This window comes from Mercenaria mercenaria, chromosome 12 (assembly GCF_021730395.1).
Source record: "Mercenaria mercenaria strain notata chromosome 12, MADL_Memer_1, whole genome shotgun sequence".
In the NCBI taxonomy this organism is placed as follows: domain Eukaryota; kingdom Metazoa; phylum Mollusca; class Bivalvia; order Venerida; family Veneridae; genus Mercenaria; species Mercenaria mercenaria.
This window is the reverse complement of record NC_069372.1, coordinates 35,560,325-35,585,453: the sequence shown is the minus strand read 5'-3', so window position 1 is coordinate 35,585,453 and position 25,129 is coordinate 35,560,325. Positions and strand designations below refer to the sequence as shown.

Genomic DNA, 25,129 nt, shown 5'->3' with positions numbered 1-25,129 from the left:
TGCCACGGAAGCATTATGACGTCATCGTGCATGACGGACATGTATCATTTCATGTCATTTATGCAACACATTATGCATACTACTAAGTAAACTAAATATCATACATTTTATTATTTGAAGCAGTTAAAAATGATGTTACTTAAAAATAACCGTGTATTTTTCGTTTCAGTACTGGCCTTTTATCTATACACCTCTGTATTCTCATGGTGCATTGGAATTTCGGTTGCCAATTCAACACAAGTAATATTTATTTGTAAAATATAGCAGAATTTGATGCGCCTTAGAACAATTTACTAGTCTCTAGTTCCTGCACGAATATAAGAAAACCAATCATTTTTCAGTATTTCAAACTATTTATTTGCTATGTCACTAATACAGGTTTTCTCAAGGAATGGCCTATATATATTTAAACGTGTTCACTAACTACAAGAAGACAATACTAAACATCGTTTGCGCTAATGACCCTTTACTCTGTAAATAAATTATCAAATTTATCAGACTTGGTTTAGTAGCTTAAGCAAATGCTTGTTCCGTGTGACTGTTCTATTTGCAGGTCGGCTGCGATAAAAAGACATACTTACATGTATATCTATAAGAAAAAGACACAACAAAACAGATCAGTTACTTGTCAGTATACTTTTCTCAACATTTTTGTAACAGACATTATAAATATGAACATCTAATTCAAACAAAAACAATGAAAAATCGCCTACAGCGGGAACTCTAAACTACTATGTTTTATTTAATAGAATTCGTATCAGTGCTTGTGCTGAAAAATTCTTATACAGACCATTTGAATAAAAAATAACCTATACAATTACTAGAATATATCTAAACCCGTCGAAAATTGGTAACATTGTATTTTACCGTTTTGAATTTCGTACCTTTCTGGTGCGTTTTTTCTCACAGTACTTTTTTCAAATTTTAGAATTTAATTGTACTATAAATTATATTCCTTCGATATCAACAACAAAAAACAATGTTAAGTTTTTTATACAATGAAGATGTTGTAATCACATTTTTAAACATTTTGTCTTTTAAATCGAAACATCAAAATCTTGTTTTCCTTGTACAGTTCGTTTCAAATCCAAAAATGACATGTGAAAAAAACACCTTAAAACATTTTACCATGAAATTCATAATAATTAGAAACGATTCTATAAGCTTTACATTTTCTTTTTAATTTTCATGTGTTATAATACGATGCTATTATACGTCACAGAAATGAAACGCAGTACGTCTTTCGATAACTTCATATATTACTCCATATATGAGTATTTACATATGTGCAAATAATGCCTTCAATCAATGAATACACTCAGTTAAGTTTTTATTTTATTCACATTCAAAACTCAAAATAATACATACTTATCAAATGGCCGAATATTAATCGTTTCATGCCACTTACAGCGACTATATCGATATGATTTTACAATCAATTTTTTAAAGTACTAACAATTTCCGGTTGTGTACATTTTAACAAATTTTCTAAGACTTACGCAACGCTTTTCATTTTGTAGGAAGATATTCACTTTTAAAATTTTCTTTCTGAAGATCAGCTATATGTTTTTCCATATTTTACACATAATTCGAGCAAAAAATCAATAATTGTACTGCGTGACCCTTTGAACGAACAGAAATATGTATTGTCCGCGAGCAGATCATAGGCGTGTTTAATTTGGAACATTTATTCAGCGCTTATATATTAGTTGGTTAGAAAATACGTAAGCCTTGAAAACACAAAATGGTTAGACTCTCAAAATTTTGTAATTATTATTAATGTTCTTGCACTTAGCAGCAATGTTTTTTTCTGTTATTAATTGTTATAAAATTACAATGTAGCTCCTTTTAGAATTGCGATAAATAAATGCCAACTTTTTTACTTGATAAATTGATGGAGATGGCAGAATTGTTAAAATTTGTATGATTCCAAGTTTTGATTTTTAGATATTTCGGTCTTTCAGCAACAATGTATGCCATATTTCAATATTATATTTTTACTCGTTGTAAGGATATTCGCAATTTATCCAATTATACGTTAGAACATTTGAACCGCACCATGAGAAAACCAATATAGTGTATTTGCGACCAGCATGGATCCAGACCAGCCTGCGCATCCGCGCAGTCTGGTCAGCATCCATACTGTTCGCTAACGATTTCTCTAATTGCAATAGGCTTTGAAAGCGAACAGCATAGATCCTGACTAAATTGCGCGGATGCGCAGGCTGGTCTGAATCCATGCTGGTCGCAAACGCACTATGTTGGTTTTCTCATGGTGCGGCTCATTTGTTAAAGTGTTTATCGGCAAGTACGATCTTTTCATCCATTCATTATCCACTCATATTAATTACATTCTCATTCATCAGCTGTTCGACATGGTACCAGAGACGAACTACCGGGGAACCATGATGGACCTCTGGTATGCGGGAATGATTAATCAAAGTTTATCAGATTTGTATCGAGAAATATGCACGAGTTCTGCCGCAGAAATGTTGCGCGACTTTAGCAGCTGAATATTATTCCGCGAAAGAAATAGTGCATATTTCTTTATATCAATTAAATAATGTTGTATTACGTTTTATCCATTAAGTGATATCAAGTGTTATTTATCTGGTGTAAATTTGTAAATATTTTCATACATGAACTTTTTACGACATGTTACATTTGAAACTGACGTTACAAATCACGTCAGGTACCAGATATAAAATCTTTATGTCAGCATGGGAAAATCTTGACTTTATTAAACTTAGGTAACAAATAGGCGTGCGATAACTTTTAAATTCACTGTCGTTATTATCAAATATATATGTATAGTCTGTTTGGTTGTTGTGAACACAGTCAATTGAGAAATATAAACATTCTTATTGACTCCTACGCTAAGCCGTATCAAGCAATGACGTTATCACAGTGTGATGTCATAAACAATTTAAGGTAGTTCTGCACGTTTGAAAAACCGGAAGTGATGGCGTAACGTCATTTATCCGGAAAACGTAGAATAAAGCCAGGATTCGGTGTACGGAAATGAAAATCAGTTTAAGAATTAATCGAAGCCTGCGAGTAAATTAATTACAATGGCACTGTTGCTATATTTCTAAAGTCAAAATATGATATTAAAACATATGAGGCGTTAAAAATCAAAATAATGTTTTAAAATTAGCGTGAAATGTTCGGTTCACTTTAATCATGATCACATATCTCAAAAATAAGCACAGGGACCTATATATTTTATTCCACCAAATTATAGGCCATATGTTTATCAACAACCGTGAGAAGTTTCATCAAAATCTACATTGTAGAAAAAAATCTATTTTTGAAAATGTTATGAAAGTTATGATTTTCCCATAGACTCCCATTATGAAATATTGCATGAGGTCCAAATTTTTCAAATCAGTGTAGCAAAAAATCAAGCACACGACCCTATCTTTTTTATTTGCTGAATTTTCTAGGTATATTATGAAGTTTTGAAAAATCAGAGTTTAATCGAATTCTACATTGTAGAAAAAAGTTCGATCCAAACGTGCAGAACTACCTTAAGACCAAACACTGAAAATCTGACAAATGTTTGGATATGAGTATAAATCGACCTTTTTAAAAGGCAAGCATTTTATACTAGTATACTAATATTTTTCTCTATCTGTGACTCTTTATTTCAATGTTCAATCGTTTATAATCTTTTTTAATCATTTTACTTGTTTGCACTTTCAATAAATTTTCTTTATAGGATGTTTCATTAACTGAACATTTTCATCTTTCTGCAACACAGGGTATTTCATTTATAATTCATACAATTACCTTTATGTGTCGAAGCATTGTTATTCGGGCATGAAGTCCTCAATCATTGCCTTATAAATATAACATTCTAATTCAATTAGCTGTAAATTGATCGAATGTGCATTGCTTGATCTTATCTAGATGATAAATAGGACATTTTCAATGCGGCAATATTCCACAAAGACAATGGTTGAATCTTGTGGTGCGTAATCTACAGAATTCACAGTCGCGATATTATATAATATATTTTACAGCATTTAAATCAAATTTATCATAATTATTGCCTCTTGTATCATGTTTTATTGCATTATTGCTTTAATTAGTTTTTTTTTTATTTATCATTCATTCCAATCCATCCATGAGTGATTTTCATCGCACTGCCATAAGAGCATAGAGTATCTGATATACGCCGTCTGAAACAGTCATCAAATATTCATGGCTCATTTTCATCTAGAAAAGACACAGGATATATTTCAATACGGCCGTTATTCCATGAGTACAAAGCTTGATCGGAGGGACTGTAGTCCAGACCGTAAACCCTTGCATAGTCGCTACTTACAGAGTTCACAAAAGGCAAATCACCCGGCTCCAAACCTCTTCCGTTGGCTGTATTCGTATCAAATACATATTTTACATAAGTTGGAGCTTTATCAAATGCGTCTACAGCATAAAGTACACCGCAGATAATAAATGCATTTCCCACTGTTTTCTTTTTAACTTCTGTCACCCAAGTGTTATCAAATGACAAGTCTTCTTCGTTCACTTTGCTTACAACGATATGTCCCCGAGAAGAATTCGTTGCATAGATTAGCCATAGCCCTTTTTCGTCAACGGCAAAGTCTAAATCAGTGTGTTTTCCTGACTGGTACGGAAAGGTGTCATGAACACCCACGTTATCCAGCTGCCTCTCGCCAAGCCAGCGAGATTCTGCGAGACTGTATTTGACAATCTTGTTAGTGAACATTTTCTGACAATACAGAACCTGTTTGTATACCACGTGGCCAGTCCCCACACAAGAAAAGGGCAACTCGTACGTCTTATCAACTTGCTCGAACTTCAGACCTGAAAAATATAATTTCAAGATGAAAGTTCCATTACATATTGCAAGCTTGTTTAGTTTTATGAAATTTTCCATCTTCTACCAAAGTTGAAGTACAGTGTACTAACACTTCTGTCTCCGTGCTTAATCAAAGTGTATATTGTCTTTTCCTAGTACCATACATCACAACAAAGTCTAACAAGAGCATCGCAATGCGGAGCAATATACACCCGAAGGTATGACCTTGACCCCTAAGTGTGACATTGACCTTGAAGCGAGCAATCCGAAACAAGCGCTCTGCACGGCGTCTTGATGTGGCGAACATTTATGCCAAGTTTCTTTAAAACCCTTCATGCAGTTCAAGAATTACAGAGCGGACACGAAACCAAGTCATACGTATTTTTAGCCCTAAGTGAGACCTTGACCTTGTAGCGAGCCATCCAAAACATGCGCTCTACACGTCGCATCGATGTGGTGAGAATTTATGTTAAGTTTATTCGAAATCCTTCAAGGGGTTCAGAGTTACAGAGCGGACAGATGAACGGACGGACACCGGCACGTCCCTTCGGGTGTATAATAAAACTTTAGACTTGGTTTAATTATTAAATGCCAATGCTCTGGTAATATTATACATGTAGCCGGTTAAAAAACCGCCCTGGACGTAAGGATTCAGAAACTATCTGAGACACCAGCGTTTTAAAAATCAACACAATCACATAAAACGTTCAAATAAACACGACCTGCCATTTGTTGCTGAAAAATCGATATGCTCAATCATTAAATACACAAAAACATGTAAATATATTTTCATACAGAAAACACTGGCCCATTATCTAGGGTGCACAATATCACTTCGATAGTACAATAAAACAATTGCAAATTTCAGTCAAGTTTCTATTTGATTTTACCAACACACTCATGATGCCTCCATTCTGCTATGTTTTAGATGAAGTTGTTAGGAGACAATCCTGCAGGACGAAAGGACTGTATTGGCCACCTTAATTTAATCCACGACAAAATGAGAATATTATATTAAGTATAGGTTAATAAATGGGAGAGCGGTGCCTTTGAGTGATAATGGCCCTGGCAAGGTGATAATAGCCCGAGGGCTTTAGCCCGAGGGCTATTATCTTCTTCCAGGGCCATTATCACTCAAAGGCACCGCGCTCCCATGTATTTACCTGTTTATTACATGTTTACCTATAATATAGTAAAAAATGGGGTTTTTGTGTCATTTATATGGGTAGGCCTACTTGCGTCTTCTGGCACAATAAATTTCAGCTTTTCAGTTTCTATATTATTTGTATAAGAGTCTATTTACTGTATAAAATCAAATACCTGGATAGTTTTACTTTCTTGCTTATTGCATAATTTAGGGAGAAAAATACGCTATTTCACGAAGAATACACGATGTTACGCTCAAGATGATAAAATAAAACGGAAATATTCCCTCTTTTACCTCCATGAAACGCCATGACGTCTTTTTTGTTTACGGACGTTAATTTCCCGCGCTAACGCCAGGGCCATTATCGATAATGGCCCCGGGGCCTATTATGATAATGTGATAATACACGACGCAATGCGATAATGGGAGAATTTTCAGCACAAATTTGTTACTATTTATAGGTACTCATGTAATAAATATATAATAAAGCGATATAACACGTTTTAAAATTCAAACATAAAATTGCATTTCATATATTTAGAAACATCATTTTATGATTAGATTTGTTTAAATGTCATCAGCAACGTACTGCTGAAAAAAAATGTGAAATTTTGAAGATGCACTCTTTGTATACCCTTATGCACGAAGAATATTTAGAACGAAGTTTTAACTACATGTAATACGGAGTACTCACCTTTAAGAGAATTGTATTCGATCACTTCGTTGATGTTTATATACCCATACATGACCCAAATCTTATCAGGGGTATGCGAGTCTATCATGATGGTTCCCTGCTCAACGCCTGTTGTCACACTGGTTCCCTTCTTGCTAATCTTCTTCAATTCCTGAGGACAGAAAACTGCAAGAAAAAAAGAAAAATAACCTAACATTATCGCGGACGTTCTTCAGTTCTCGACACCCAATTGGGCTATATGATTGTTTTGTATTGCAAAAACAAATGGTAAGGACCTCCTCGGCTGTTTGGTTTAGGTCTGATTTTGAATCACTTTTTATCTCACCAAGTCGGCGTGTAACGAAGCCTGAAGAAAACCAGTGATTCTATACAGGTGCGACCGAAGTAGTGCCCAAAGTTTCTTCCAGGGTCGTCCCAAAACGATAAAAAGGCTTGAAAGTGGGTATATGACTTTAAATGTATCGCTGCAGAGGCAATTAAATACAATGAAGTATTTATTCAAATATTTCTTAGGTACCGGAAACCGCATAGAAAACAAACCTGGGCAAAGATTATAACTCATTTAAAATTATCACACTGCATTGTACATGTATATACTATTTCAGTGTAAGTCTCGTTTAATTCGTCTAGACGCCCGTTTTAATTTGAAAATGATATCTATTAAAATTGATGACGTTGATATTAAATCCTTCGCGAAGTAGACAGACATGCTGCTTATCAGACATATTCGACTGTCGATTTTAATCTGCGATTCGTCCGTTCCACGTGACTATCGGTTGGCATACAGAAACACTGTATGTGACAAGAGCACTTCGAATTAACTTTAGGATGGAGGATGGGTACCGCTCTTAACTGTTTTTATATACCGTAATAGCACCTTTCACGACAAACAGATATGTACTTTTGTCCGTTTTATCAATCGAAGTTCTTTCCTATGCTAATGTTTTGTCTCTCACATAAAATGTGTATTTCTAGACACTTGATTGCGTACGGTCTAACACTAACTGTAAAGTAAAACCGTTTCCCTCATATCAATTAGATATTTGTGGAAATATGCCAGGATATTTTCGTAGTTGCAACTTTGAATACCAATCTGAACTAAGTCTGAGTGAAAAAAAGATTTTTTTCATACATCAAATTCACACTTTACCAGACGAAGGAATATATATCCCCCGATCCCATCACCTGACGCGTTAAATGTCTTTTCTTTTTATATGCAGATATTTTTTCTCTCGCAACAGACAGACACATTTCTGTTTTAGACTTCATGTTGTATGTAAAATGCCAACAGAAATCATCTACAAATTACTTGATTCTAGAACTGTCAAAGCCTGACAATGGCCAATGGAAATGTACCATGAAATTGGCGTAGTTTCACAAATCTCTAACGGATTTATCGCTATTTCTTCCATATTATAGATATGTCAGTTGAGTATATAAATGATGGAGAACTGCCAAAGCTGGTGTCTTTAAGGGCAAATTCTAAACAAAGAAGGAAATCAAATGCTTCACTGATAAGTTCTGTGATACTGCAATAACTGGTCTGAAAAAGTATAACCTTTTTACTCTATACTGGCATGTATAAATGATAGAAAAATCATGTGTTTACAAAACAATCCACGCCTTGTCCATATGCGATTTTATTTTAAAGCGATGTGCCATGGCCGAATATTTATTCTTGCGCAGATGGATAACTGGTATCTTCCATTAACCTCTTTTTAAGATGCAATCCAATCCATAGTTTGTTTTTCTGTATCAGTAACTAATCCCACGCACTGCCACCTCCCCTATAGCCAACATGCTAACTCTCCGACTCACACCCCCCCACCCCCACAATGTTTACTATTTTGAATTCACCATTAGGAAAAGGAGTACGGTTCAATTTTCGTCCATAACCGTGAATGTATTGAATCGCTTGTAACTTGTGCGATTTTGGGAAAATCAATATGTATAGTTTAATTTTATTTTTGACAAAATTTATATAACTCTTGGAAGCAAGTCAACACGCTCGTGGAAACGGCCGTTCTCAGAATAACTCGTTATGTAAAATCATTCGTCTTGGAAGTGTTTTCCTGTTTATTGAATTTTTAAGTGATATGCAAAAATATGGTAAATGTCATGTTTGCAATAACGAGAAATTAAAAAGATCGTTTAAAAACATTGAGTGCATGCTCTTTGTAATGTTGCTGATTTGTGCCCGGGTCAATATGTTTAAAATATTCATAACCTTTCAAAACAACAGAATGGTAAACAAAAATCAAACCGGACAAAAGTCATCAGCTAAGTAAACAAAAACGAATACATTTCGTACATGCTTCAATTGCAAGAATAGTGACAATATACGTCTGTTTTGTGTATTAACGTCTGCGAAGCCCTTGGAATATTTAAGTGACCCGGACCTTCGGATTCGGTCCCCAACAATCCTCCGAGCTTCTGGGGACGTTAATACACGAAAAAACGCGTATTATCCCTATAGACACGTCAAGTTACATTGTCACATTACAATTGTATGTGATTACTTCACGAATCACTAGCCCCTCACCGATGTTGGTTCGAAAGCTCGCCTGGGATATAGAATTCTTCATGTAAGATAGACTCCAGCAGACTTGTAGAAGATTGGTGCTTCTACCTAGGTGCCGTCCATGTCTGAATCAATGTTTGGATAAACGTGTGGAATCCTCGTCAACCAACGAAAGCTGGGAAGTCTTTTATAATCAAAGTTGTGTCGTGTGACTCTAGGCCCCATTTCTGACTAACGTCCTTATGCTAAACTGCTAAGAATGTGAAACCTGAGCTATGGTTAATCAGACAATTAACTATAATTATTTAATCAGGAACTGAAATCATGTTATATCTACCTGTTTTCTCCCCGAAAAAGGCTCCATGTTCGAATCCTCCAGGCATTAGCTTCGTTATGTTGAACAACGTTTCATTCATGACGTCAGCTCTAAGATCAAGAATTTCGCCGACACCTCGTGCGCCACGTGCCGTTTTCATAATGGAAGTTGTCAGTCGCATTGTTGTTCGTATCAACTCGTTCATCTGAGTGTTCTGAGATAGAAGTCCCATTCGCAGGAAATTGTACTGGTTCTGTAGAGCTAAGAATAGCAAAAGAATGCACATTTAATTACAACACTGTATTTAACCAGGTTTTCAACGAAAACCTGAGTTATTAGACTAGGGTAGATGTCGGTCGGGCGGGCGGGCGGCGGCGGCGTCAAACTGGTGTTTCCGGTCAATAACTTTTGTTTCGGTAAAGATATTTGAATAAAACTTGGTATGTATGTAGCTTATATCAAGACAAAGGCTGGGATTGATTTTGGGGTTTCTGGGGTCAAGGTCAAGGTCACTGTTACTTAAAATAGAAAAAGGGTTTCCGGTCAATGACTTAATTTAGGAATGAGCTATCACGATGAAACTTGGTGTATAGAAAACTTATATAAAGTTGTAGCTTGGGATTGATTTTGGGGTTTCTGGGATCAAGGTCAAGGTCATTGTTACTAAAAATAGGGTTAGGATTAGGTTAGGGTTAGGGTTAGCATATCTTCTACATGCATAGAGGGATTTTGATGAAAGTTGGCACAATTGTTCACCATCATGAGACGGAGTGTCATGCGCAAGAACCAGGTCCCTAGGTCGAAGGTCAAGGTCACACTTAGAGGTCAAAGGATACAAGAATGAAAACTTTGTCCGGAGCATAGCTTCTTCACGCATAGAGGGATTATACACCATCATGAGACGAAGTGTCTTGCGCAGTTCCCTTCTTTAGAATTACTTCCCTTTGTTGTTACTATAAATAGCTTTTATTGTAACTTTTTCATTACTAGACGTAGGGAAAAATCGAGACCACTTTTCTGCAATACAACATGCATGTTACATCCAATTTTGAGGCGTATTTTGACCAATCTCTACCTGGTGAGGATTTCTGTGTGGACAATTTTTTTTTGTATTTTTTCTTTTTCTTAAGATTAACTTCCCTTAGTTGTTACTATAAATAACTTATATTGTAACTTTTTTATAATTGACCGTAGGGAAAACCCAAGACCACTATTCTGTGGTACAACATAGTTGTTACTTTCTAATTTTAGGTGTATTTTAAGGTATCTCTACCTGGTAAGGAGTTTTTTTTGTGGACTTAGAAAAACAAAAGAATTACAATGATTACTAAACAACCACAAAATTAAAATTACATCTGCAAATACAGGCGCTAGAGTAAAGAAATTTGCTGTGACGGGCGTATATTGTGACATTCTGGCACTCTTGTTTATTCTTATGAAAAGTGTTGAAAACCTGGTTTCGTGGCATTGCCGCGTTTCTTGTTTCAACTTTTTCAACAGGCATGCATAACAAATATGCAGAAAGACAATAATGCAGTTCACAAATTCATTAATTCATGTGAGAAACGTCTGACATAAAACAAAAACAAATATAGACGTAATTAGACCGCAGAACGGGAATGCAACGAAATACTATAATAACAATTATTAAATGAAAAGAATGATGATTTCGAGCATTTTGTTAAGAACTGGATCTGATGCAATACAGTACACGTGGATCAACTTGTTCTCCGCACACATGCAACGAATACCAAATACACAATCCATGTCTTAAAAGAGTTTATCGCCATATGCGAGTGATTTTTTTCTAAACTTACAGAGCTGCTTCTTACTGTGAACTTTATTCGTACCCTAATGCATGGTTTAGTTTGCTGCTTAACATATTTCTAGTTCTACATACTGTTATATACTATTTAATATTGTTTGTGCGAAGTACCATATCCATTAATTACACTTTAATGCTTTGGTGGAAAACGAATAATGTATAAAATAAACTTGTTAACATAAACGTGGAGGGCGAACGGATGCATATATATTTTATTATTATAGAAAGTACAAGATTGCCATACATTCATGTCAAATCCGATATAAAGATACCAGGCAAAGAAACGTATGATAGTGTTTCGGGCGCCAAATGTCCGAATTTTTATTTACTCATCGTGTCGTAATATATTGTAGAAAACGGAAAAGTTCACTTGTGTAACGTTTCAGTGCCACACAAATCCCGTCGGTGAAAAGCTAGCTCATCACCAAAGGTGATTTGTTGCACATATATACTGTCATTATACTCCAATGACAATTGACAGGTTTACAAATTTGCATATTAGTGGAATTACTTCCCTTTATGCTTTCAGTAATCGTTACATTACTTTCCCCTCCGAGAAATCTCGTCCCGAGATTTGGCCTAGGAAATACATGGGTAAGGCAACTCCAGTCCGGCAGTTGACTTCATCCCACCGCTGCCACCATTTGTAACGTTTCAGTGCCACACAAATCCCGTCGGTGAAAAGCTAGCTCATCACCAAAGGTGATTTGTTGCACATATATACTGTCATTATACTCCAATGACAATTGACAGGTTTACAAATTTGCATATTAGTGGAATTACTTCCCTTTATGCTTTCAGTAATCGTTACATTATGCCACCATTTGTAACGTTTCAGTGCCACACAAATCCCGTCGGTGAAAAGCTAGCTCATCACCAAAGGTGATTTGTTGCACATATATACTGTCATTATACTCCAATGACAATTGACAGGTTTACAAATTTGCATATTAGTGGAATTACTTCCCTTTATGCTTTCAGTAATCGTTACATTACTTTCCCCTCCGAGAAATCTCGTCCCGAGATTTGGCCTAGGAAATACATGGGTAAGGCAACTCCAGTCCGGCAGTTGACTTCATCCCACCGCTGCCACCATTTGTAACGTTTCAGTGCCACACAAATCCCGTCGGTGAAAAGCTAGCTCATCACCAAAGGTGATTTGTTGCACATATATACTGTCATTATACTCCAATGACAATTGACAGGTTTACAAATTTGCATATTTAAATTTAGTGGAATTACTTCCCTTTATGCTTTCAGTAATCGTTACACTTGTACACAGCTACATCAATGCTTATGGTATCTTCGGGGGAATGTCCTTTCTAATACTTGATGATATTAGAAAATGTTCTTGTCAGACTTCGCATAAATAACAAGAAAACTATGGTTAAGATAAAATGAGGCATTTTAATGAACGATATTTAATTTAACTGTTTATAATAGTTTTCTTTGAGCATCACGCCATTTTAGTTTTTTGACTCTCGCTGAATGGTAATATGATTTATTTCCGTTTACATTGTACGTGGATCATGTTCTTTGCGATATGGCGCCCTTTCCCAAGAGAAAAGGCGCGAGTCTATTGTTTTTTTTTTTCAGCTGGCCAATAGATGGTCTTTACAGTAACCTATGTCCATTTTTTTAACATTTTGAGATTTTGATACATTTGTACCGTTGCATTCGTCTCGAAAGTAGCATCTCATAAATTCCTTGGATTTGACATTGCAGCTCCCTTATTTAGTAAACGCCATACACCTTACATTAAAGTTAGCGCCTAACACGTTACGGTATCTCTATACTTGTTAAAGCTTTCGTCATTCCTGGAGAGGGCTCATTATTAAACTTAACTTATGTAAAGCCAGATTCAATTTAGATTATGTCAGTATGTCAATATGTTTATGTTTATGTTTTACCTTTAAAGGCGTACGCTAGAATTCCCTGTATATGAGATGGGCGAAAATTTTCCCAATAACAGAATTTCTTTAAACTTTGGATATTGAAGGACAATCATCTAAGAAACAAAAAAATGCAATAAAAATCATAGGTCACCGGATTCGAAAAAGAGTTATCTGCCCTTGAAAACGTCATTTTTGGGGGAAATGCCGTTTTCAAGGGCAGATAACTCTTTTTCGATACCGGTGACCTATGATTTTTATTGCATTTTTTTTGTTTCTTAGATGACTGTCCTTCAATATCCAAAGTTTGAAGAAATTCTGTTATTGGGAAAATTTTCGCACCAAATTCTAGCATACGTCCTTAAAGTGATCTATGTCCCTACATTTGGAATATGAGACTAACATATGTCAGGTCTTAAACTTTATAGAGTTATGAATAAAGTTTAACAGTGCGTAAAGTTTTAATAAAATTGAGCTTTGTCTAAATACATATTCAAAGTATGAAATATCTGAAATTCCTGAGCGTATGCTATTGTGTTTTGATTCTTTAAATTGTTACAGGAACATGAGAATACTTGAGTGCATTTTCCTAAAAAGGATAAAAGGACTTATACCACTACAATAGCCAAGCGACCAAAATGCCTAGAATTGTTTTTCAATGAATTTCGTTATAATGCTTGGTGTTCCGTCAACATAGACATACATATATAAATGGACACAGGACTATCTTAAAATCTAAATACTAGCAAATTCAATTTCTTGTCTCCTAAGAATGGATTCGTAATTTTCTATACGCAGCCCAAATAGCCAAATGGTTTATAGGAAATACTGAAGACCCGAACGCTCAGCCCCCACCCCTTCCTTCTCCTACGAAAAATAAAATAAAATAAACAAGAGGGCCAAGATGGCCCTAGGTCGCTCACCTAAGAAGCACTCCATAACAGTGTAAAACATGTTTGACCTAGTGATTTCATGGAAACAAATATTCTGACCAATTTTCATTAAGATTGGACCAAAAAATTGGTCTCTTGCGATAAAACAAGCATTTTCTTAGATATGATCCTAGATGACCCATGTTCAAACTCGACCTAGATTTTATCAAGGCAATCATTCTGACCAAAATTCATGAAGATCAACTATAAAAAACAGCCTCTATCACATACATAAGTTTTTTCTTTGATTTGACCAAGTGACCAAGTTGCTGACCTCAGATGACCCATATTCAAATTCGACCTAGATTTCATTAAGGCAATTATCCTGACCAAATTTCATAAAAGTCAATTGAAAAAAAAAAAACAGTCTCTATCGCATACACAAGATTTTTCTTTAATTTGACCTGGTGACCTAGTTTTGACCTCAGATAATCCATATTCAAAATCGACCTAGACTTCATCAAGGCAATCACTCTGAACAAATTTCATGAAGATCAATTGAAAAATGCATCCTCTATTGCATACACAATGTTTTTCTTCGATTTGACCTAGTGACCTAGTTTTTGATACCAGATCATCTATTTTCAAACTCGGCCTAGATTTTATCAAGGTATTTATTCTGGCTAAATTTCATAAAGATCAGTTGAAAAATACAGCCTCTATTGCATACACAAGGTTTTTCTTTGATTTGACCTAGTGACTTAGTTTTTGACCCCAGATGACCCATTTTCGAACTTGGTCTAAATTTCATTAAGGTAATCATTCTGACCAAAATTCATAAAGATCAATTGAAAACAAACATTCTCTATCGCATACACAATGTTTTTCTTTGATTTGATCTAGTGACCTAGTTTTTGACCCGAGATGACCCATTTTCGAACTCAGCCTAGATTTTATCAAGGTTATCATTCTAACTAATATTCATGAAGAAGAATTGAAAAATACAGCCTCTATCCCATACACAAGGTTTTTCCTTGATTTGACCTAGTGACCTAGTTTTTGACTCAAGATGACCCATTTTCGAACTCGGCTTAGATTTCATCAAAGTTATCATTCTGACCAATATTCATGAAGATTAATTGAAAAATACTGCCTCTATCGCATACACAAGGTTTCTCTTTGATTCAACCTGGTGACCTAGTTTTTGACCCGAGATGACCCATTTTCGAACTCGGCCTAGATTTTATCAAGGCAATCATTCTGACCAATATTCATAAAGATCAATTGAAAAATACAGCCTCTATCGCATACACAAGGTTTTTCTTTGATTTGACCTAGTGACCTAGTTTTTGACCCAAGATGACCCATTTTCGAACTCGGCCTAGATTTCATCAAGGTTATCATTCTAACCAATATTCATGAAGATTAATTGAAAAATACTGCCTCTATCGCATACACAAGGTTTCTCTTTGATTCGACCTGGTGACCTAGTTTTTGACCCGAGATGACCCATTTTCGAACTCGGCCTAGATTTTATCAAGGCAATCATTCTGACCAATATTCATAAAGATCAATTGAAAAATACAGCCTCTATCGCATACACAAGGTTTTTCTTTGATTTGACCTAGTGACCTAGTTTTTGACCCAAGATGACCCATTTTCGAACTCGGCCTAGATTTCATCAAAGTTATCATTCTGACCAAACTTCATGAAGATCAGTTAAAAAATACAACCTCTATCGCATACACAACTAAATGTTGACGGACAGACAGACGCCGGACATGAGTGATCAGAAAACTCACCTGAGCATTGCTCAGGTGAGCTAAAAATAGACAAAAAAATTGATCTTGAGGACCAATGGAATAAACCATTACAACTTTGCCGAATCATTTATTACTGTCACTGATCAAGCACTAGCAAATGAAGGAATGTAAATTCTGGTAGCATACTTCCACCACCATATGTCTTTACATAATTATAATTTCACCTGCTATTGTGTAATAAAAAGGTATTGTATTGTATTGTATTGTATTGTATTGTATTGTATTGTACTGTATTGTATTGTATTGTATTGTATTGTATTGTATTGTACACTACTCATTAGTCACATAATATGTTTTCAGTTCACTGTCACAAAAAAAAAGAATGACAGTGTCGCTAAGAAATAACAACTATGGAACGCGTCCATATAAATTTGGCCCAAATGAAGTGTAAGATTGATCAAAACAGCTTTTATTGTCATTAGATTTCAGCAATAACGCATTTTTGCAATTATTGTCTCCGACGGTTAATTGAAACTCCAGTCAATACACTGAAGAGGACAACGGAAATGCATTATTCATGCATTCAGTCTATACCATTCATGACAAACATCAGCTTAAAGAGGTATTAATGATACACCTTGTTTGCAGGAAATTAAACCGCACACTAGCATTGACATAGTTTTCTAATTATCAGTTACATCATCAGCGGACAGTAAGGCGCCAATGTTGGAACCGAGTTATTTAGTCATTTAAATCTGTTCCGTGCAGACATATTGGAACGAGAACCTGTTCGAAAAGCGAGCCGATAGACGCGTTCAATATGCTTTTTTGGGGGGACAAGTCAAAATGTTTGCCGTATTGTACACGACAATGTTACATAATCTTTTCTATTATGTACTTTTTTTCTAAAAAGAAGAGGATGAAACAAGACGATTCTATCTTAACAATATAGAAATATCACGTCCATACGTAGAACCATATTGAGAAGTCCAGATGAATGTTTTGTTTGTTTGTTTTGGGTTTAACGCCGGGTTTCAACAGTATTTCAGTCCTGTAACGGCGGGCAGTTAACCTAACCAGTCTTCCTGGATTCTGTACCAGTACAAACCTGTTCTCCGCAAGTAACTGCCAACTTCACCACATGAATTATCAGAGGTGGAGGACGAATGATGTCAGACACAACGTCTTTTATCAAACCGTCATATGTAAAAAGAATTAACGCTAGCATCAACTTCACTCCCGGACACGTCAAAACATTTGTGCTTCAATGTCGAAGATAATGAGGAAGTGTACATGCAAGACGAGCGGTTACAACGGTATTGATACCCATTCATTTAGAATATTATTTATATGTAAAATATTAATTTCGTCTTTGAAACGTTTAGTATGTAAAATTAAAAACATTACGAATAAAGATTCTACTTTTTTATTTTATGGAATAAAAGAACTTAAAGGATGGCGCTCATAATTACTCCCCTGTCAAAACTTAAAACCATTTATAGGTAAAATTGTTTTTGAAACATTGAGCTCTATATATTTCTCAGAATGCGTAAATACTTCAATAGGTTTTCAAAATACCCGATTGGAAAGTGAATCAAATGGAATATTTTAGTGATCAGAACATAATTTCAAAACAACGATTTTTCCGTTTTAAACTATTCGGTGAACATGGTGAAGCTATAACTTTCTAAGTAATAATATGTGAACACGTAATTTGAATGCACTGAAAATCATCCAAAGAATGAAGGGAAAGTAGATTTGCATGTTAGATGAAATAAATAAAGGAATAAAAACTTGTCAGTAATGTTCTACCTTCCCTACCAGTTTTGTCAGTTTTATTTGACAAGTCTGTAATAAACAGTTTGATAAATGACGACAAATTGAGCTTTATTTCTCAACAGGGTGCTAGAGAAGAATATTTTCTCTTAGAATGCCACAATAAATTTTGGAATTATTTTTCTTTTATTCGTTATCTTCTTCACGGGGTGAATAGGGATATAGCAAAAAAGATACCGCTTAAAGATTCACTATCAATACAGGAATTTATGTTCTCTTGAGAAATAAATCTATGTTATTTTTCAGTAGGTACGCAAGAGCTATAATTTCTGCTTCTGTTACTCTAATCCAGTCCATATAATATAACGTGCCTCGATTAATCAATTTCACGCACGAGCAGTTCACGGGTGTGGTCATTTTGATCAATTTTATATTTCAAACCGGTTCACTCCTTCACAAATAACTAAGCAGGCAAGTCGACACTTCGTGTATAAAAATACCCACTCTCCTCACCCTAACATTTTTGGAAAAAAAATCTGCTGCCTTGTTATATATTTTTCAGCGCCAGTACAGCGGGTCATGCCACATCGGTATACATTGCCTTTTATAGATAAAGACAATTATTCCTTCCAAGAAGTCAAAAGTTCGCCACCAAGTATATGAAGGCTTCATTATGGATTGTTTTAGATATTGCTCATGCATATGAAAGTGTTTCATATACGAAATTCAGCGGTTATTCAGTTTATTTAAGTATTTATCTGAATATTTAATTTGTCTAAATGTTACGACCTGTATCATGTCCAATTTTCATTTAAGGGGACGCATATTGCTACATTCACAGTTCATACAGCAATGCGGAAGGGGTGCATATTCAAGAAATCAATGGTGGGAAAATAAAAAACATATTCATAAACTGATATAATACCGATGGACACCTGTAATATTCAGTATTTTGTGGATAAGGATGTGGTACTATGAATGTAATAGGAAAACAGAGGTCTTTGTGAAAGTACATTCAACACAAAATATTACGCTTTTGTATAAGGAAAAAACAGGTTTTTCACAATAACAGTGTTCCAAATAATGTTGAAGGGATGAGATTTTCTTTCTAACACACCAGGTTTTCTTAAACATGTAAAAATTTAACGCCACGTCAGTTCATCTCGGGATGGACGCCATATTTCTCATTGATAAAAAATGTAAACAAAAAAATCAGAGTGGGATTAGCATTGCAAGGGCATAACATGACATTCTACACAATAAATACCTTAGAACTGATATCTAAGATGCTACACAGGTCAGGCTGGTTAAATGCATAATGTCGATCACTTGAAATCCATCTTGAAAAGGTGGTTAATTTTAGTTTGTTTACATGGTTTTTAATTTTCCCACGACTTCTCGGCGATTCACTGCAAATGTATTACTGCGCCGGACGAAAGGTAACTCTAATAAACAACGGGAGACAACTTAGGTGTCAGCACGTGTACGATTTTAAAAAAAACATGTCGATGATTATAATTTCTTATCAAATAATGAATCCTATTCAGATAGTCGTCTTTAATAATAGAAAATTATGAATTTCTGTGGACATTTGTCAAAAAATATTACTTACAGTGGACTACTTTGCGCATCAAACTGGTTTCCGCTTCAGTTGTGAGGCACTTCCGTTATACTTTTTGACAACAATAACAAAACACAAAATGAATCAATAACGTCACTTATAAACCGACTGCTACTTTAAATCAGTGTAAGTAAAGTTGTTGTTACAACATTATACATGTTTGTTACGTTATGAGATAAAGTTTGTCTTGAACTGCATAATCCATTAATTACGTTTAGGTGATATTGCATTTACAACTTATTTGACCCCGTTTTTTACGTGAATGACAGCATTCTCGTGCAACTCGTGCAAACAGAGTTATGAAAAGTATGGTGGAGAATTCAAGGACAAATTATAAATGACATTAAAGTGAGGATAACTGTATATTCGTCCAGTTTTGATCATTGACATTCCTGCTGTGTATTAGTAACTTTTGTGAACAAGATTAGAATGTTGCTTTTGCACATATACACATTGATTGGACCTCTCAACCAAATTTCATACCTTATTTTAGGGATTTTTAAGAAGATACATTTTCAAAAGTTTGTTGAATGTGTTTTGATATTTAAGTGCATTGTAGTTCATGAATACCAAGTTAAAAATTAATAATGGCAACATTTCTAGGCCTTTATTGTAAGCCACTAGACTTCTGTAACGATAAATGTTTAATATATTAAGGGGAATATACTCTTTTAGTTTTGGAATGTGGCATTCCTTGACCACCGTATCTTTTCTTATGCACTACTTTGTAAACAAACTAAATATTGTGTTTTAGCTCACATATGCCAAATGAAAAGCAAGACAGTGAACTTATTTCACATTCTTTCTTTAAATTAGAATCTGTAGGACATTGATATATGTTTGGACAAAGCGAAGCACTATTATTTTCGCACCAAAAAGTCTTAATTGTTGACTTTGAATGTACACAAGAAGTCTTATGTAATTCAACAATAACTTTCTTGTTTCAGTTTTTCTCATTTTTATTTTAGTGAGCAATCCTTTGTGTACTTATAACAGTTGAAACAGTATTCATTTCATTTACCAAAACCTTGAACTTTTTTGCATGTAAATTTTATAATACCCCACCCACTTTTTTCTAATTTCAAAGTATGCGTCCCCTTAATACCAGAAAAACGAATGTTATAGACCAAGGAAGTCGGGGGGGTGGGGAGGGGGGTGGAGACACCTTTCTGTTTGCAGCATTTGGATATCACTACCCCCCCCCCCCCCCCCCCCTTCCAAATTAAAATAAATAAATAAAAGATGAAGGTAAAAAAGATAAATAAACAGGAGTTAGGGGTTAGGCAGCCGGCTCGCAGTTTCCCGACTTCCTTTGAAATAATCCTGTTAACAAAATGAAATAGATTCAGCGAAAATTTTAAGGTTGTGTAACAAAAGAAACTGTTTGATTTTATTCAGTAAAGAAAATATTTTATTTTGCAGAATATAATAATTATGTTGTACCAAGTAAACACGCGGGCAGCAGCGGACTTGTTTATTTTGCTGAAAAATATCATCTTCTTAAGAGCTAAAAATATAATTTTAAAGTCTTAAGTTTTAATTGTTAGTCGTGACTTTTGATCCCATCGTGGCTGATATATTTCTGCATAAACATGGCAAAAATATGGTATCTATTTGGCAGTTTTATTCTAATTATATATTCTCTTGCACTTGCACTGGATTCAAAATTTTGTTTCCTTTAAATCCATTATCATGATGTTGGGAATTCGTTGAGCATCTTGGCCTCGGATTTTCGGCAGCTGGATTTGCTAGCACAATTTGCAATTTTGCATTCTCCTTCCATTGTCTAGTACATGTGTGCTTATCATAAATTTAGAGCTTCAGCATCATAGCGTTGCCTATTTTGTTTCTATGCAATTTGGCTAGAAATCTATCATTTCATGCTTCATTTCATGATATCTCATACAATATGCCATAATATTTCATTAATTTTCTGTAATGATATTATAATAATAAAAGTCACGGCCTTATCCCATTCAATCAGCATTTGTTATTTATTGTCAATAGTCAGAAGCGACAGGCTGCTCTTACTGATATATGGTTAAAATCTAGGTCAGTTCTCGTCATGGTTAAAACAACATGTCTCTCAGAGTGCGGGCGAGTCTGTCGCTTCTTATATTCATGTCCTACTGATAAAATAATTGACAGTGGATGTGTATTTATCTGCATTTACACTATTTGCTGTACAACTATATAGCGTGTTTAGAATAATATAGTCCCGTAATCTTTATCGTATCTTCGGATATTCATCAAAAGGCTCTATTATTGGATTACCATGCTGTCTGGCATGCCGTGTTTTTCCGGTGCTAGAAAAACATATCTTACACCCAGGGGTGTAAGATTACTCACGTGCTATAATTTATGAATGAATGCGTAAATTCATACGCTACGGGTACTATAAAAATAGCGCCTTCGTTTTTCTTTATATCTTCAACAAATTGACGAATAAGGCATGCAAGAAAGCGAATCAATCACTGACAGCGGGAAAAGATGGTAATATCCGGCACTCGGGTAATTGTTTAGGCAGAAACTCGACAGGAGCCTCGTAACCGCCTAAACAGTTACCCGAGTGCCGGATATTCAAAATTAACCAACACTCTCCTTTTAATCTTAAACATTTCTTTGAACAGGACGCTACCTACAGGAATATATCTTTTTCTGAAGAATAAAGATTCTTTAAAGACTTATTACCGGCAGTTTTTCTATATGAAAGTGCTAGATAATACTATATCTACCTGCAATTATAGCTTCCCTCACCAAAGGTGAAGTTAGCTCATGATTTCTCAAAGTAAATAGGTCTTTTTTGAGTTCATCATCTCCTCGTTGTAGAAGGCTTGTCAGGTTAATGAGGTTGTTTATCTGCAGTGTAAGATCTTCACGTACTTTCCTCAACAGTTTACTGGCATCACTTAGTTTCTTGGTTGCCTTGTGTGCCTCATCATTCAATGAAGAAATGCTTGATCTGGAAAACATAAAAAAAACAACATTTTTTAGAGAATATTAAATCGAAGTTCTCATTATTTAAGCAATATACGCTTATCTGTTTAAAACCCATTTTTCTCTTCCAGTTAGAGAATCGCGTTTTTACCATGTGACGGCCCGTGTTATTTCCGCATTGGATACATTGTAGTTCGTATTGGAAGATGATAGTGTTTTGAATGGGTATAGGTCTAAAATATATGTCTAACCCAGTAATCTATACCGCATTTGCATGAACATCGTCCTCGTGCAAAAGTGAATGGTGATCGATGCCTCTGCACGTGTCTTTATCCTAAGGGAAAAAGGAAAATGTCTGTCTGAAGAATAATTGGGTAAATCAGGGAGATCTGATTCAGAACGTTGTTTCAACATAACTGTAGTGTCAACTCGTCACAAAATGTAATTTTATGATAACGTAAACAATAACTGCGGGTGTACAAATTTTCAGGACTACATTACATCAAATAAGAACTTGTGTCCTGTAGTTATACACACACACACATACACACACACGCGCGCGCAATAGTGATGACTTTCTAATGCTTTATCTACTTTGTTTTCTTTTGTCCATTAAAAGTAATTGAGTATAAATAACGTGCTTCTGCGCTTGAAGAACCGTAAGTAATTGCGTGACGTCATTTATCAAGAACGAAAACCTGACCTTAGCATATCTATAATATTATACTGACGTAGTGGATTTTTTATTCATTTGGGATGTAGCATATAGAGAATTATGTACAAATAAAAAAAATCAATATAAATACAGTATAACTGTTGTGTCACTTTTTTATAAGTCTCGCTGTTAATATCTCTATTTGACATAGTATTATGTGTAACAGAACAACTGGCATTCTTTAAAGGTTGAATAGATGTGTATTAGTTGTTACATGTAACACCAGAACAAATTCCTTTTGTTTATATGTGAAACCTCTCGTAAAACTGTAGCGGAACATTCTACAAAATTTCATGGACTGTCAAAATATTCTTCATAATGAGCAAAGTATAGAAATCATCAGATTAATTCTAAAAGTTGATAAAATGATATGTAAAAACAATATCTGCATATTGTGCTTTTACAAAGGACATCAACTATAGGTTGGTCATATTCTTATATGAAACGTAAATTGACAGTTTGTGGCGAGGTTCAATTTTAATAAGCAAGAAGTCATACACGGCGGGCCTGTTAACACACAGAGTTAGTTGGGTTTAATGTTACCATAGCGTTTAAACTAAACCGACAGATGTAGTGTGATTTGATTACAGTTCTATATGACTCATGCCTTGGTATTCATTAGCGAAAACTTAGGATAGGATATGTCTAGCGTATATTTCGCTTTTGTCAACATTTGGCATCAGTGACGATCGATCAACTGTTAATCAAGGATGGGTTGTTTGTCTGTGACCGCTCCAATGTACTCATTTCCTCACCACTCCTATTTTTTTGTACTTTGCTCTTGTATTTCATACTCTAGTGATGTGATAAAAATACGCGAAAATAACACAGAACGAAAACACTTCCTCTATCAGGAGAAAAACAAGGGTCACTGTGTCTATAATCTGACCTTGGCATTAAATGCTACAAAATTGATTTGCTGAAGACCAATTTCAGAACATTTCAGAGGGCTACATGCAAGAGCTTTGCAATACAATAATCTAGCAACTAAGATTTCTGTTTTAAAACAAGAAAAAAAAACATGCAGAGAGCTAAAATTCCCATTGTTGAAGTATTGAGTAAGTAATAAGTCTTCGTTTTTATAAAAGACTAGTATAATAATATTATCTGGAAAAAATAACATACCAGGGGACTGTATTGTATTTTAGTATGTGTGTAGAGCTTACAAGCGAGTACATGTTATAGGATAATACAATTGTACTTCAAACTAGTTAATAATATATATGCGTGTTGTAATTTGAACTGCATTCAGTGTAATGCAGTGTGTGCTTTAATCCGAAAACAGCAATTACAAATTTCCTATTCAGTTTAAAAGTTGAGTCTTTTATTTGTTACAAACGTTCAAACGTAGAAACAGGTTACAAAATGCACAATACCCTTTTCCGTTGCAATTCTTTATTGAATTAACATGCAATTTGGTGATTCATTGTCCAAATGCTTGTTATGATCATCAAGAAGATTAATTTCCTATTGACAAACAATATCTCATATTGCCTGACTAGTTCCATATTTACGGTTTAATACGGACATTCGTTGTCCTTTAAGACAATTTTCCTAGTATGACTTTTTGATATACGGAACTTCAATATGTACCGGTGAATATTTCACAATTATCGTAATTATCGAGAGAAAGTGTGCTTGTGCAAAACTTGACCACAGCACACCCATATCCTATAAAATCGTTTTTCGTGGGCATGATATTTCGTAGTTTCGAACAAAACGTATATTTAGATTATTAGATAATAAATGTATGCGGATTGTAAGAGCCCTTGACCCCCTCCCCCCACCCACACACACACCCCACACCAGTTAAACAAATAAATAAATAAAAGATAAAAGAAAAACCAATATTAGTGATTTCCTGGTATTTGTAATGACATATATATAGTGACATTTCTTGTTCATAGGAAACACATTACGTAGAGAATTATATAGGCAACACATTCAAAATTCAGTATAACTGCTGTGTCACTTGACTGACAAGTCTCGCTGTTAACATATCTATGAGACATGATTATGCGTGCTGTAGAATATCTAGCATTCTATAAAAAGGTTGAACAGAGTGCATTGGTTGTTACTCACTGCCAACAGGTAGACTACGCTAAGCTTACACATGGGACAGAATTATGAAATAAAAAATACTTTCTGACGATTTATAATGCAATGGCTAGCCAACAAAAGTGTAAAAATGCATGTGCATTGCCAACCAGATATTATTTTTT

The 25,129-nt window shown here is 34.9% G+C and overlaps 1 protein-coding gene across 6 annotated transcripts in view; it reads right to left on the bottom strand.

Moving 5' to 3' along the window:
- Positions 1-617: 617 nt before the first annotated feature.
- Positions 618-25,129, bottom strand: part of LOC123533861 (olfactomedin-like protein 2B) — a 147,073-nt gene continuing 122,561 nt past the window's right edge. For all 6 annotated transcript variants that reach the window (XM_045315799.2, XM_053519633.1, XM_053519635.1 and 3 more), the window contains exons 2-5: positions 21,991-22,217; positions 9,528-9,767; positions 6,670-6,834; positions 618-4,833 (exon numbers count right to left, since the gene is read on the bottom strand). In XM_045315799.2, coding sequence (XP_045171734.1) covers positions 4,205-4,833; positions 6,670-6,834; positions 9,528-9,767; positions 21,991-22,217 — 1,261 coding nt within the window. In that variant the 3' untranslated portion in view covers positions 618-4,204. The remainder of the gene's footprint in view (positions 4,834-6,669; positions 6,835-9,527; positions 9,768-21,990; positions 22,218-25,129) is intronic.